This window comes from Nyctereutes procyonoides, unplaced genomic scaffold (assembly GCF_905146905.1).
Source record: "Nyctereutes procyonoides isolate TBG_1078 unplaced genomic scaffold, NYPRO_anot_genome, whole genome shotgun sequence".
Taxonomy (NCBI): domain Eukaryota; kingdom Metazoa; phylum Chordata; class Mammalia; order Carnivora; family Canidae; genus Nyctereutes; species Nyctereutes procyonoides.
In genome coordinates this window covers 32,072,266-32,083,789 of record NW_026575159.1, presented here as the reverse complement: position 1 = coordinate 32,083,789, position 11,524 = coordinate 32,072,266, and the positions used below count along the sequence as shown (strand labels likewise).

General features: G+C 67.2%; 2 protein-coding genes across 4 annotated transcripts; one reads left to right on the top strand and one right to left on the bottom strand.

Annotated features, from left to right (window-relative positions):
* Positions 1-3,366: 3,366 nt before the first annotated feature.
* SLURP1 (secreted LY6/PLAUR domain containing 1) lies at positions 3,367-6,200 on the top strand. Of its 3 annotated transcripts, none has more exons than XR_008662949.1 (4): positions 3,367-3,434; positions 3,850-3,969; positions 4,284-4,503; positions 5,817-6,200. XR_008662949.1 is itself a non-coding variant. In XM_055313876.1 (4 exons), the coding sequence occupies exons 1-3, from the start codon at positions 3,374-3,376 to the stop codon at positions 4,442-4,444; spliced, it is 342 nt and encodes a 113-aa protein (XP_055169851.1). In that variant the 5' UTR covers positions 3,367-3,373; the 3' UTR covers positions 4,445-4,483; positions 5,737-5,768. The 3 variants fall into 3 exon arrangements, 2 of the variants coding, with proteins under 2 accessions (XP_055169851.1, XP_055169850.1); XM_055313876.1 differs by lacking the exon at positions 5,817-6,200 and adding an exon at positions 5,737-5,768 and having other exon boundaries at positions 4,284-4,483; XM_055313875.1 differs by lacking the exon at positions 5,817-6,200 and having other exon boundaries at positions 4,284-4,909.
* Positions 6,201-6,672: 472 nt separating this feature from the next.
* On the bottom strand, positions 6,673-10,995 carry THEM6 (thioesterase superfamily member 6). Its single transcript, XM_055313874.1, has 2 exons — positions 10,461-10,995; positions 6,673-8,452 (listed from the first exon to the last, which is right to left on the bottom strand). The coding sequence occupies exons 1-2, from the start codon at positions 10,971-10,973 to the stop codon at positions 8,339-8,341; spliced, it is 627 nt and encodes a 208-aa protein (XP_055169849.1). The 5' UTR covers positions 10,974-10,995; the 3' UTR covers positions 6,673-8,338.
* Positions 10,996-11,524: the final 529 nt, after the last annotated feature.

Here is an 11,524-nt window from a genome sequence, read left to right as displayed (position 1 = left end):
CGGGACCGGGGCGGGGGGCCTCCGGCTGCGCGTCTGGCTCTGTCAGCCTCGTCCCGTGTCCCTCTCAGGCCCCTTCTCAGCCCCTCCTGGCCTCTGGGGTCTCTCTGGGGCCCTCTTGTCACCCACATGGCCACCCTCGTCTGCTTCCTCCCCGTGTCCCAAGACGTGCTAAGCAGGGATGGTCACTAGGCCATCAAAGCGGGCAGGGCTCTGCTCCCTGGGCCCTGTGGGGGCAGAGAGTGGGTTCCCGCAGGCAGGGGCAGCACCCCACCTGCCAGGCCCGGGTCACACATGGTGGCTTCTCGGTGACTGACTGGGAGAAGAGACAGGCCCCACCGGGTGGAAGGAAGGTCCAGCGCACTGAGAGTGGTCTGGGTCTGGGGTCGCTCCATGAAGGCCCCCTGCCCACTCCCCCGGCCCCTAGTGACATGCCCCCTTATGTCGGGTGGCACCTCCGTCGCCTGCCTTCTCCAGGCCCACTGAGCCCACTCTCTGGTGCCCCGAGCAGCCAGGCTCCAGGGCAGAGGGACCTTCACTCTACCGTGGCCCCGGGCACACATCCTCCGGCTCATCTTCCTGGGAGTCACCTGCCCCACAGGCCTCTTGTCCCAGAGGACCCCTTGCCGGCATCCAGGTTGGGCCTCAGCGCTCTCACGCACACACGCTCACACACGTGGTCCTGGAAACACAGCGAGGGCTCAGCACCTGAGGAGGGACGGACCCCCCCCAGTGCTCCCAGCCAGCGCTGGCTCCTCCCCAGGACAACCTGAGGGAGGTTAGAGGGGAGGGGAGGCGAGGGCCTTCAGTCACCCTGGGGCCTGCCCCTCGTCTCTGGCCCCCTGCTCCAGCACCTTCTCCTGGGCCCAGTCCTGGGAGGGGGTGCAGTTCCTTCTAGCTCACCAGGGTGCTCCCGCCGGCCTCCAGCCCTGAGTCCAGAGAGCCCTCGCCACCAGCCCTCACCCTCCTCCCGGGACTTCCTGCTCTGGGATGGGGAGGGCAGCAGCCAAGACCCGATGCAGCACTGTCCTGGCCCATGTGCCCCAGAGCCCCTCACGCAGACTCCGGGACTGGCAGGGAGCTGGGGAGGCTGGGCTCGGCCAAGTGCTGTCAGCGTGCCTGCGTTTGGGGTTGTGGCCCTGAGCTCTGACTGTCACGGGGGAGGCACCGTCCAGTAACTCATCACACCTCTTCCCTGGCATTTCTTGTGTCTCCCACAAAGGCAAGGAGAGTGGCGGGGCCACTTGAGCCCCACAGCCTGGTCCGAGACCCAATCCACACACACACACACACACACACACGCATGCACGCACACACACACGCACGGCCCTCCAGGCAAACACGGGAAGCTGTGTGCCCCCCTCCCGGCCGCCGCTCCCACCTGGCCTTCCCTCCCCTCCAAAGCCAGAGCAGGGCCCTTCCAGGCAACCCCAGCAGCCCATGGGGTCTCTCACCCTCCTGCCCACGCCCGTCCCAGGTCCATGCCCCCCTCGTCTTTACGGCTGCCCTCAGGCGGAGAGGCCGCTCTGCCTGGCTGACAGGTGGAAGAAAGGGGGTCAAGGGCTCGTGAGCACACTGGCCACACAGGAGGTCAGGCGGGGCCAGGACCCACTGGATCCGTCAGACTCCACACTAGACACTCCCTGGCTCCTCTTGCAACATCCTGGGCGCGATTGTGGACCCGGCCCCGGGGAGGGGCCGCCCCGGTGCTGCCTGTGCCTGCACCTGCCGTGTGAGGCCCCGTTGTCGGATCTGCAGCAACCGCCGTCTCGTCCTTTGCAAGCAACGCCCTCCCTTTGTTTCCTCAGTCCACAGGGCCAGGTCACGTCTGCCCTCGAAACTGCCCTAGGTTCCTAGTCCCATCCTACAGACAGGAATGCAGTCTGGAGGGGCAAGGGAGTCACCCCAAGGCCGCACGCAGAGCCATTGGCAAAGCCAAGACCAAAACCCAGGCCTCTGGAGTGCCAGCCCAACCTCCTCCCAGCATGTCATCCTGCCTGGAGATTGGGGTCTGACTCCATACCCTGCAGCAGGGCCCACCCCCCCCACACACACCCAGCCGGCAGCACGCTCGCATTCCTTCATCTGCCACCTACCCATCCACTTGCTCTTCCGTCTACTCATCCACCATCTCCCCCCATCTTTCCTCCCTCCATTCATGTACTCTCCAGCCATTCACTCTGCCTTCTACCCATCCACTCCCTCAAATATCACCCACTCACCCACCTGCCCACCCATCCATCTATTCACCCATGCATCCAACCATCCACCCATCTTCTCATCCATCCACCTGTCTACCCATCCATCTACTCATCCATTCACCAACCCACCCACCCATCCATCTGCTCACCCACCCACCCATCCCTCCACCATCCATCCACCCATCCATGTACTCATCCATCCATCCATCATCTACCCACCCATCCATCTACTCACTCACCCATCCACCCACCCAACTATCCATCTACTCACCCACCCACCCTCCATCCATCATCTACTCATCCATCCACCCATCTACCCATCCATCCACTCACCCACCCATCCATCCATCATCCACCTTCCCAGCCACCCATTAGGCCCTCAGAGGACAGAGAAAACAGAGTCTGGAACACCAGGATGACCTCTGGATGAGGGGCACCTGGACTGGGCCGTATAGCATGGGGAAGACTTGAGGCTAGGATGGGAGAGCAGAGACGGTGCCCACTGAGACGCAGAGCACAGGCAAAGGTGTGGGCACGGGAAAGCCTGCGGTGGGATGTGGGCAGTGAACAAAGTCAGAGAAGGCTATCAGGCCGGGAGACAGGGGGTGGGCAGGACCCTGTTTTCTGGGGCCTAAAACCTGGAAGCTCAGGCTTGGTCTAAAGGTCATTTGTAGGGAAGGGGCTGGCAGTGAATGCGGGGCCTGCCTGGAGCCTCACACCCATCATCCCGAGAGGAGCCTGGGCGCCCACCCCACCCACATGACACCATCCCCTCGCCTCAGCAGACACTCCCCACCTTCAGGCCTGTGCTCTGGTGGGCACCTGTGTCAGGGCAGGACATCCAGGTGTGAAGGACACCGGTCTTGGCCCTGGCTGGGTTTGAGATACGCCAAGTCCAGACTAGGGCCTGCCGAAGGGAGCTCAGTGCCTGTGCGGTGTCCATGTGGGCCACCACCAGGCGGGCTGGAGCCACGAGGGGTCCCACTGCCTGAGGGTCTGTGAGTGAGGTGGCCTGCCTATCCACCGTCCCGCCCACTGCCTCCCATTCTGCCTTGTGCCACCCTGCTGACTCACAGCCACTTCCGCCACCACCCTGGCTTGCGCCGCAGAGGGGAGGGTATAAGTGCCCAGAGGGTGGCCCCGGCACTGCCTCTCCCAGCTTCCGAGCACAGCAGATGGCCCGGTGCGGGGCTGCACTCCCACTGCTGCTCCTCGCAGCCGCCAGCTTGCATGCTGGTGAGCGGCCGGGAGGTGGTGTGGCTGGCGAGGGACCCGTCTCCAGGCCTCACTTGGGAGGGGGCCCTTCAGGGGCTTGGGCAGAAGGCCTCCTTCAGTCCCTACTGGGCTCATTTCCCTTGGCCTCAATGGGCTTTCTGGGCCCTAGAGCCTTCGCCCGGGACAGGCTCCCAGGCCCCATTGTCTAGGCAGGGAGACCAAGGCTCAGAGAGGAACGCAGTGTCCAGGTCCGCTGGTCAGAGCCCTGGGCCTGAAGGGCCTCAGCGAGGCGGGCTACCTCCCCAGGCAGGGGTGGGAGGGGAGACGGGCCAGGTGGGCACCGGGGATATGCCCAGGGGCGAGACCCTACGGCCTCTGCTCTAGCCTCCGAGAGGGCTCTCAAGGCCAGGTGATGAGTTTGCCCATCCCTACCCAGGTGAGGCCTTCAGATGCTTTACCTGTGAGCTGCCCACACCTGTTTCCTTATGCAAGAACATCTCTGTCTGCAAGCCAGAGGACACGGCCTGCAAGACCACGCTGCTGCAGATTGAGTCAGGTGAGTCTGGACCACAGCGGGCTGGGGGGTCCACTGTGGTCACCTTCCCCACATGGTCCTCAGGGCTGGAGGTGCAGGGGGCAGCGGTGGAAGGCCCACAGATGGGCTCTGTCCCGCCCCCATGCTACACCGCAGGCCCCAACAGGGGCCTGGAGGGAGCATGGACAACTTCCCAGGCCCGGCCATTAGTTTGGGGGTCACAGGGTATCACTGGAGGGGTCAGGAAGGATCAGATCAAGTGCATGGAGGTCGGGGCAACTGGGCAGGCCCGGGGAGTAGAGGAGCAGGCCCTGACACCTGCCCACGGCCGGCAGAGTACCCGTTCCACCAGAGCCCCATGGTGACCCGGTCCTGCTCCAGCTCCTGCATAGCCACCGACCCCGACAGTATTGGGGCCGCCCACCTCGTCTTCTGCTGCTTCCATGACCTGTGCAATTCAGTGCAGGCCAGCAGGCTCCTTGGTCACCTTCCCTGAAGGTCCTGGCACCAGCGGAGGTCACCTCTACCCACTTCCGTGAGCTTCCCAAGCCTCAGGTTAATCATGGGACCCAAGGGGTGAGAGCCTTGCAGGGGGCACTCTCTGGCTCCCACACTGGCAGAGAATAAAGCAAGCCAAGGCACAGACGACCCCGTTCCTTCCTGGGTGCCGAGAGCCCATGGAGCTCGGCTGCAGGAGCACTGGGCTGAGTCGGGCCACTCTGGGCACTCGGGCTGTTTGGACTCATTTCATGGAAGGGAGAGCGGTGGCTTCGGGGGCGAAATGCATCCTGGGCCGGCGTTCATGGAAACCAGTCCCAGGGCACCTCAGAGCAGGACCAGCTCCTGAGCCCAAGGGAAATCTGCCCCCACTCCCAACCCCCTGGTAGGAGGGAAGCAGGAGTGAAGGGTGCGCATGTCTGCCCTGGGGCGGGGGGTGGGGGCTGGGAGCACAGCACGTGGTCTCCCCGAGTGGGCATGGGGTGGGCTGCATCTGGGCCAGGTGTCACCCACACACCTGGCCTCACTCACCTCCCCTGACCAGGGGCCCACCGAGTCCTTGGCCCTGGGGACAGCCAAAGTGAGAAGAGATGGGGTGCAGGACGCACTAAGGACATGCCAGCTCGGCCCAGACACCAAGGGCCAGTGCCGGGCCCTGCACCACACTGGACACGCGGCACCCGGGGTGGGGACAGAGGGGCCAGACCTCGGACCCTGTTTCCCTTGCAAGCTGCCCACCATCCCCCCCGCCCCAGGCCCTGACCTGGCTTGGCAGCCCTGGGGGCAGGTGGGGCGGGAGCTACGCCCTGCGCACTGGCAGCCTCGGAGCCTGCGTGGCCCCAGCGGGCCGCCACCCCTCCACAGGCCCCAATTCCCACCGGTGCCCTCTGGGTTGGGCACTTTCCGGGTTCTGCATCTCGGCCAGCCTTCCCCAGAGCTTCTGCAGCCAAGAACTCCAGCATCCACTTGCCCACTCCCCGTGGTGAGATGGGGCCCTGGGCCCAGGCCTCCAAATCTGGGGTCCGGCAGCTTTCCTTGGGCTGGGGCCGCACGGCTGACAGAGGGCGCCCCTGCCCCAGCCCGCGAGCCCGGGCGGCCACCAACGCAGCCGAGCGGCCTGAGCCTAAGGAAAGCCCCTGACGTCTGCAGGCCTGAGAACGCCTGCCAGCCCTGCACATCCCGCTGTCCCCTCGGGAGCTGGGGAGGCCACGGAGGAGGCCTTGGGACGGCTGGCCCTGGCGTGCCCACAGCGGGGACGGGAGATGCTCACACAGCTGGGGGCACTTGCAGCCTTGGGATCCAGGAGTTGGCTGTGGGGTCACAGAGAACACAGGAGGGGAGATGCCCACCAAGGGTGATCCACTCCATAGGCAGGATGGCTGAGGCTGCTCAACGCCCCCCGCCCCACACCTGGGCCCTCGTCAGGATCCTCCTCCCTGGTTGGAGCTCCTCCAAATGGAACAAGTGAGACAGCCTCCCCTCCCGTCCCCACTGGCTGGGGCATCTCCCTTGAGTGGACAGAGAAAACCCGGTGCCCCTGGGACACACGATGTTCAGCCTAGATGCCCCCGACCATCCTGAACACCTCCTAACACAGACCCTGCCTCCCAGCCCCTGCCCTGCTCTGGGGTGCCAGCTGGCCGCCACCGCTGCAGGGACCTGCTGGGACCCAGACCCCCAGACCCACTGTGTGCACACCGCTTCCTGTCCCTAGTCCCACCATGTGACACCTGGGGTGACCCCCATGCTCCCCCACCCCCCGTATGTGCCCCACAGGCCCTGCACGTACACCTGTTAGACGGGCAGACACAGATGTTCCGCGCGGATACCCAAGCACCCCTGTAGGCCAGGCACCGCTGCCCAGGGTGAGTGCGAGGCCCAGCCTGGCCAGCCCCAGGGCCCAAGGGCCAGGTGGGACGTGGGAAGAGCTGAGCTTCGGCAGACCTCCCTCGGCCTCAGCCAGGCTGCAGCCTTCCCTCCCCAGTGCCCGCTTCGAATCCAATTGCCGGTTCTCTTCCAGGCCCTCGGAGCAGGTGGTCAGGGCACAATGTGGCCCATAGCACCCCTCATCCGCCTTATGTGCCGGCCCCACCTCCTGCCCTCTTTGAGGGACTTACGGCACGGGCCCTGGGGGACCCCCACCTCCACCCATTAAGGCCCACTGACCTCTGCCCCACCTGCCGCCCCCACCCACCCCAGGAAGCCCAGAGTCTGAGGCCTAACCTCCCAAACTCCTCTGGGGGATCCTGGGACCAAACACAAACGTGCACCGGCCGTCGCAGCCTGGGAACGAGAGCATCAGGGCCCCGGGCCCACGTTCTGTGAAACAGGAGCAAGTCGTGCCCTGCCCTCCTGGTCCCTGAGGTCACAGGATCCCCAAAAGCTCAGACAGCGCCCCACCCCGGAAGACACCGCAGGGAGAGGCCCCGGCTTCCCCAAGGGACCAGGGCTTCGGGAATGAGGACTGCCTCTAGCACACTGACTTTAAAAACCCTTTAATCTCGGGTTTTCTTAAATAAAACAAATGTTGCAGCTTTCCTTTGCGGCTGTAAGGCAGACGTCAGCGAGGGGGGCAGGAGGGGGGCAGGCGGGACACGGGCGGGCTGCGCTCCCAGCTCCGGCTGGTGGGGCCTGGCAGGGCGGCGGGGGGGGTGGCCCCGGCCACACCACGGGCTGGCGGGAGCAGGTGCGCAGCGGCGGCCACCTCGTCCTGGGCGAGCAGCAGTGCCACCCCCGGGGCCTGAGCCGCGTCTCCAGCCGCCCGGAGCAAAGGCTCCGGCTCTGCCCACCCGGCCGGGCCGCTCTGGGTTCTGCTCATCCTTGGGCCTCCTCGGCAGGAAGGCGAGCGAGGAGGCGGGGACAGGCAGCTCGGCTGGTATCCCAGCAGCTGGTGACCCTGACAGGGAGCCCCTCAAGCAAAGTCGTAAAGACCCTTCCCTGGCCCCAGCGCTTGGAGGGAGGGAGGAAGTCCCCAGAGGGAAGATGGGGACGATGACCCCAGGAGGGCAGGCCAATGAGGTGAAGGCCCAGAGAGGACAGGGCCCTCACCACGGTCAGAGCACAGGGCCCAGTGAGCACCCAGTGGTGCAGAGAAGCGAGGGCAAAGTGCAGAGGGCATGTGGGCACAACCCTGCTCCCTGCTCTGCTTCCTCGGCAGCAGCAGGCCCAGCTGGGACGGGAGGCTCACCACCAGTACGGCCACAGGACACCCTGTGCCCCCCGACCTGCACCGGGCCCCAGCACATGCTCCGACCGCCGGTCCTGCCCCCACCCCAGGGGCGCCCCTGTGCCCTCTGGTCGGTCTGCCTGGCCCCAACTGCGCAGACCCCACCATGGGCCTGCCCCGCCCTCACCCTCGGCCAGAGGGATCCGCTGTTGTGATCAGGCCCCAGCCGTGCCCCAGGGCTGCTCTGGCCTCACCCCTGCCGCAACACTCCCCGCCCCACCCCCAGCAGCTCCGTCAAACTCAAACTCAAGACTCCGGGGCTCAGGGTGGTTCCAGCTGGTCCCTCTGGCCCCAGCACTCTCCCAACTTGAGCCTACGGAAGCCTGGCTCCATCTGCAGGGTGGGGCCAAACCCTCTTCCCCACAACAGCCCACAGGCCGAGGGCCCTGGGCCTCCCACCTTCCTCATCACCTCCACCCCGAGGGCAGAGCTGGGGCCGGGCACCTGTGTCGCCCCCATCCGGTGCCCAGCGTGGTGTGGGGGCAGGGAAGGAGTATCCAAAACTGGCAGGGGGAGGGAGGGCCGGAGCATCGGAAGGGGGGCTGGGATGCAGGCTACTCCAACGGGGAGACGACTCTGCGCCAGCCCACTCTGTGCTCTCTGCCCCTGGCACGCAGGGGCGGGTGGGCAACTGCCCCAGGGCGAGGCCAGTGGGGGGCGTGGTGGTCACTGGTCCTTGACCACGTCACTGAGCCCGCTCTCAGCCCTGAGCAGCTGGCTGCTGGTCTCGTTGTAGGCGATCCAGTGCCGCAGGTCTTCTGGCAGCTCCGGGGGTTCCACCTGCGGGGGGGGGAGAGTATGATGCCCACGGGCACCACTGCCAGTGCGGCCAGTAGGGGTGCGGGCAGGGTGCCCAGCCAGGGTGTTGCTTTCACACCACTGGGCCTCCCGCCGTGCTAGCTCTCAAGACATCATCCTCCTTCACCAGGCCCGTGTCCCCAAGAGGGCCACACCTGAGGCCACGCCCGCTGCAGGGAGAGAAGTGACAGGAGACAGGAGGCCCAGAGGGCTTCAGGAGTAGGGGGGGAGGGGATGGCGGGGCGGAGAGGAGGCCGTCAGAACGCCTCTGCTGGCAGAGTGCTGGACAGGGGCCTGCCTGGGGCCCCTCTGTCCTCAGTGCATCAAAAGAGGCTGAGCCTGCGGCCCTGGGCCTGACTACTGTGTCCCCACCCCTGCACACTCAGCCCCCAGTGCGATGGGGAGGCTGGCAAGACGCAGGGTGAGGGGGATGCCCGTGTGGCTCAGGGGCTGAGCATCTGCCTTCAGCTCGGGGCATGACCCCGGGGTCCCAAGATTGAGTCCCGCATCCGGCTTCCTGCAGGGAGCCTGCTTCTTTCCTGCCTCTCTCTCTCTCTCATAAATAAATAAAATCTTAAAAAAAAAAAAAAAAAAAAGATGCAGGGTGAGGCCTGAGCGGCCAGAGGCCTCGTGGACGGGCTGCGGGCGTTCCAGGGCCAAGGGCAGAAGCACGGGCAGAGGCACTTGGGGCCGTGGCCCTGGCTGGCCCTATAGATGGGGGAGCTCTGCTCAGTGTCCCTGCCAGGCTTTTGGGAGCACCGCCCTCCCAGCCCGCTGCAGTGACCAGCTGCAGTGCCTCTGTTGCCCCAAGGCCACCCTAATTTCAGCAGGCAGGATCCCCGGGCACTGGACTTGGATGGCCTCGCGCTAAGCCCGGGGTTCTGTCCGGGGCCCCCCTCCTGCAGGAAGAGCTCTCTTCTATCTCTTAGCCCCAGCTCTTGATCTCCGATTAAAATCTTTCACGGCCAGTGACTGCCCATGCCAGCCTCCTAACATGGGAAGGGACGTGTGGAACAACTCTGCCCCCACAGGGTGGGCGACATCCAGGACCTCTGGGGGTGTGCCGAGGCAGAGAACCAGGGAGCTGTGCCCATGGCCCGAGGTGTAGCTTTGAGCAGTTCCCACGGCCTCTTTGAGCCCCAGTTTCCCCACTTTTGATACGGGGGAAAGGCTGGCCTGTCACGATCAAGGTGAGCTTGTGACCCTCCTTGCTCAGGAGGCACCTGTCCAAAGCCAGAGAGGGCAGTGCCCTGGTTTAGGGCACTAGGGGTTGGGGCAGGCCCTGCCTTTGGCTTGGAGGCTCCAGGCAAGTTTGTGGGAACCCGCCTGAGGCTGGGGCCTGCCTGGAAACCATCGCTGTGCTGGCGCCCTGGCTCGTCCCCAGAGCCCCCGTTGCCACGCTGCAGGAGCGGGCTGTGCTGAGCTGGGAGGAGCGGGCCCTGGGGAGGGTGCTCTGGCCTCACACAGGCGCTGCGGGACTCTGCAGCTGGGAGGCAGAAAAGCTTGCAGCTCTCTGGGGCTCAATCCCCCGGGGCCCAAATCCAGGTGACGGTGACCCGACCCCTCAGCTCCCAGCTGTGTGAAGGGCAGGGGGAGGGTGGGTGTCCTCAGGTCCTTGGAACTCCCTGTAACCTGCCCTCACTGACCCCACCACTCGCATTCAGAACCAGGGGCTGGAGACGGTGGCTCCAGAGTCCAAGCCACACAGCAGCACCAGGCCTCAGGCTCGTCTGGGGCTCCCTGTTCTGGAAGAGGTGGAGGGGAGGGCGTGGAGTCCGAGGGGCAAGGCTCGGCCGCGGCAGGAGCGCATGGAGCCGATTCGGGGGCCCTGGGAGTTCCCGGGAAAGGGGCGTCAGTGGAGGGAGGCCCTGGGCCCGGAGGAAAGGCTGGAGGGGCGCTCAGGGGCAGGCGGGCACCCGGGGGGCCTCAGGCAGCTGGCCTGGGCGAAGGGGCAGGGCCCGGAGCCCCGGGGCCGGCGGAGGGTGCTCACCCGGCGCTTGCACAGGTGCCGCACGACGCGCTCCGGCGAGGTGCCCAGCACGTGCTGGCGGGAGCGCAGCAGCGCGCACACGAAGCCGTCGCGCAGGCTCACGAAGCGCGCCTCCAGGTAGAAGGCGCGGGCGTCCCAGCCCAGCAGGCGGGTGCGCACCTCGAAGGGCTCCAGCAGGCGCAGCGAGCGGCGGTAGCGCGCGCACGAGGCGGCCAGCACGGCGCGGGCCCCGAGCGCGCGCAGGGCCCCCAGCACCCCGCAGCGGGCCAGGTGCGCGGCGCGCGCCACGTCGGCCTCGCGCAGGTAGCGCGCGTTGTTCATGTGCAGCAGCAGGTCCAGGTCCGAGGGCAGCACGCGGCCGGCGTAGCGCTGCTCGGCCAGGAGGTCGCGGACGCGCGGCTGCAGCAGGCGCGCACGGAGCACGGCGCACGGCACGCGCACCAGGTACCAGCCGTCCAGCAGCGCGAAGTAGGCGAGCGCCACGGCCAGCGACGCCACGGCCAGCCCCAGCATCGCGGCGGGGCGCGGGCCTCCGGGGGCGCGGGGGCGCGGGGGGCGCGGGGGCGCGGGGGCGCGGGGGCGCGGGGGCGCGGGGGCGCGGGGGCGCGGGGCGCTGCTCGCGGCGCTGCCGGTGTCCGCGCCCCGCCTGCCGGCTCTCCCGGAGCGCCGCCGGGCCCAACCACCTCGCGGGCCGGGCCGGGGAGGGACGCGCCGGAATCCGCCGGGACCGCAGGCCGGAGCCCCGCCCCCCGCGCGCCGCCCCCCCCGCGCCCGCAGTGGTGCGTCCCCCGCGCCCGCCCGCCCGCCCCGCCCCTTCCTCCGGGCCGCGCCACGGCGCCCTCTGGCGGTGGCTCCCCGCGCTGCAGGCGCAGGAGGCTGGGGCTGGGCCGCCTGGCGGAGCCGGAACCCCGCCTGCCTGTGTCCCGCCCCCCCCCCCCCCCCCCCCCCCGCCTGCCTGTCCCCTCTCGCCTGTCCCCCTGCCTGCCTGTCTCCTCACCTACCTGTGTCCCCCCCGCCTGCCTGTCCCCCCCGCCTGTCTCCCCCTCACCCATCCCCCCTCCTGT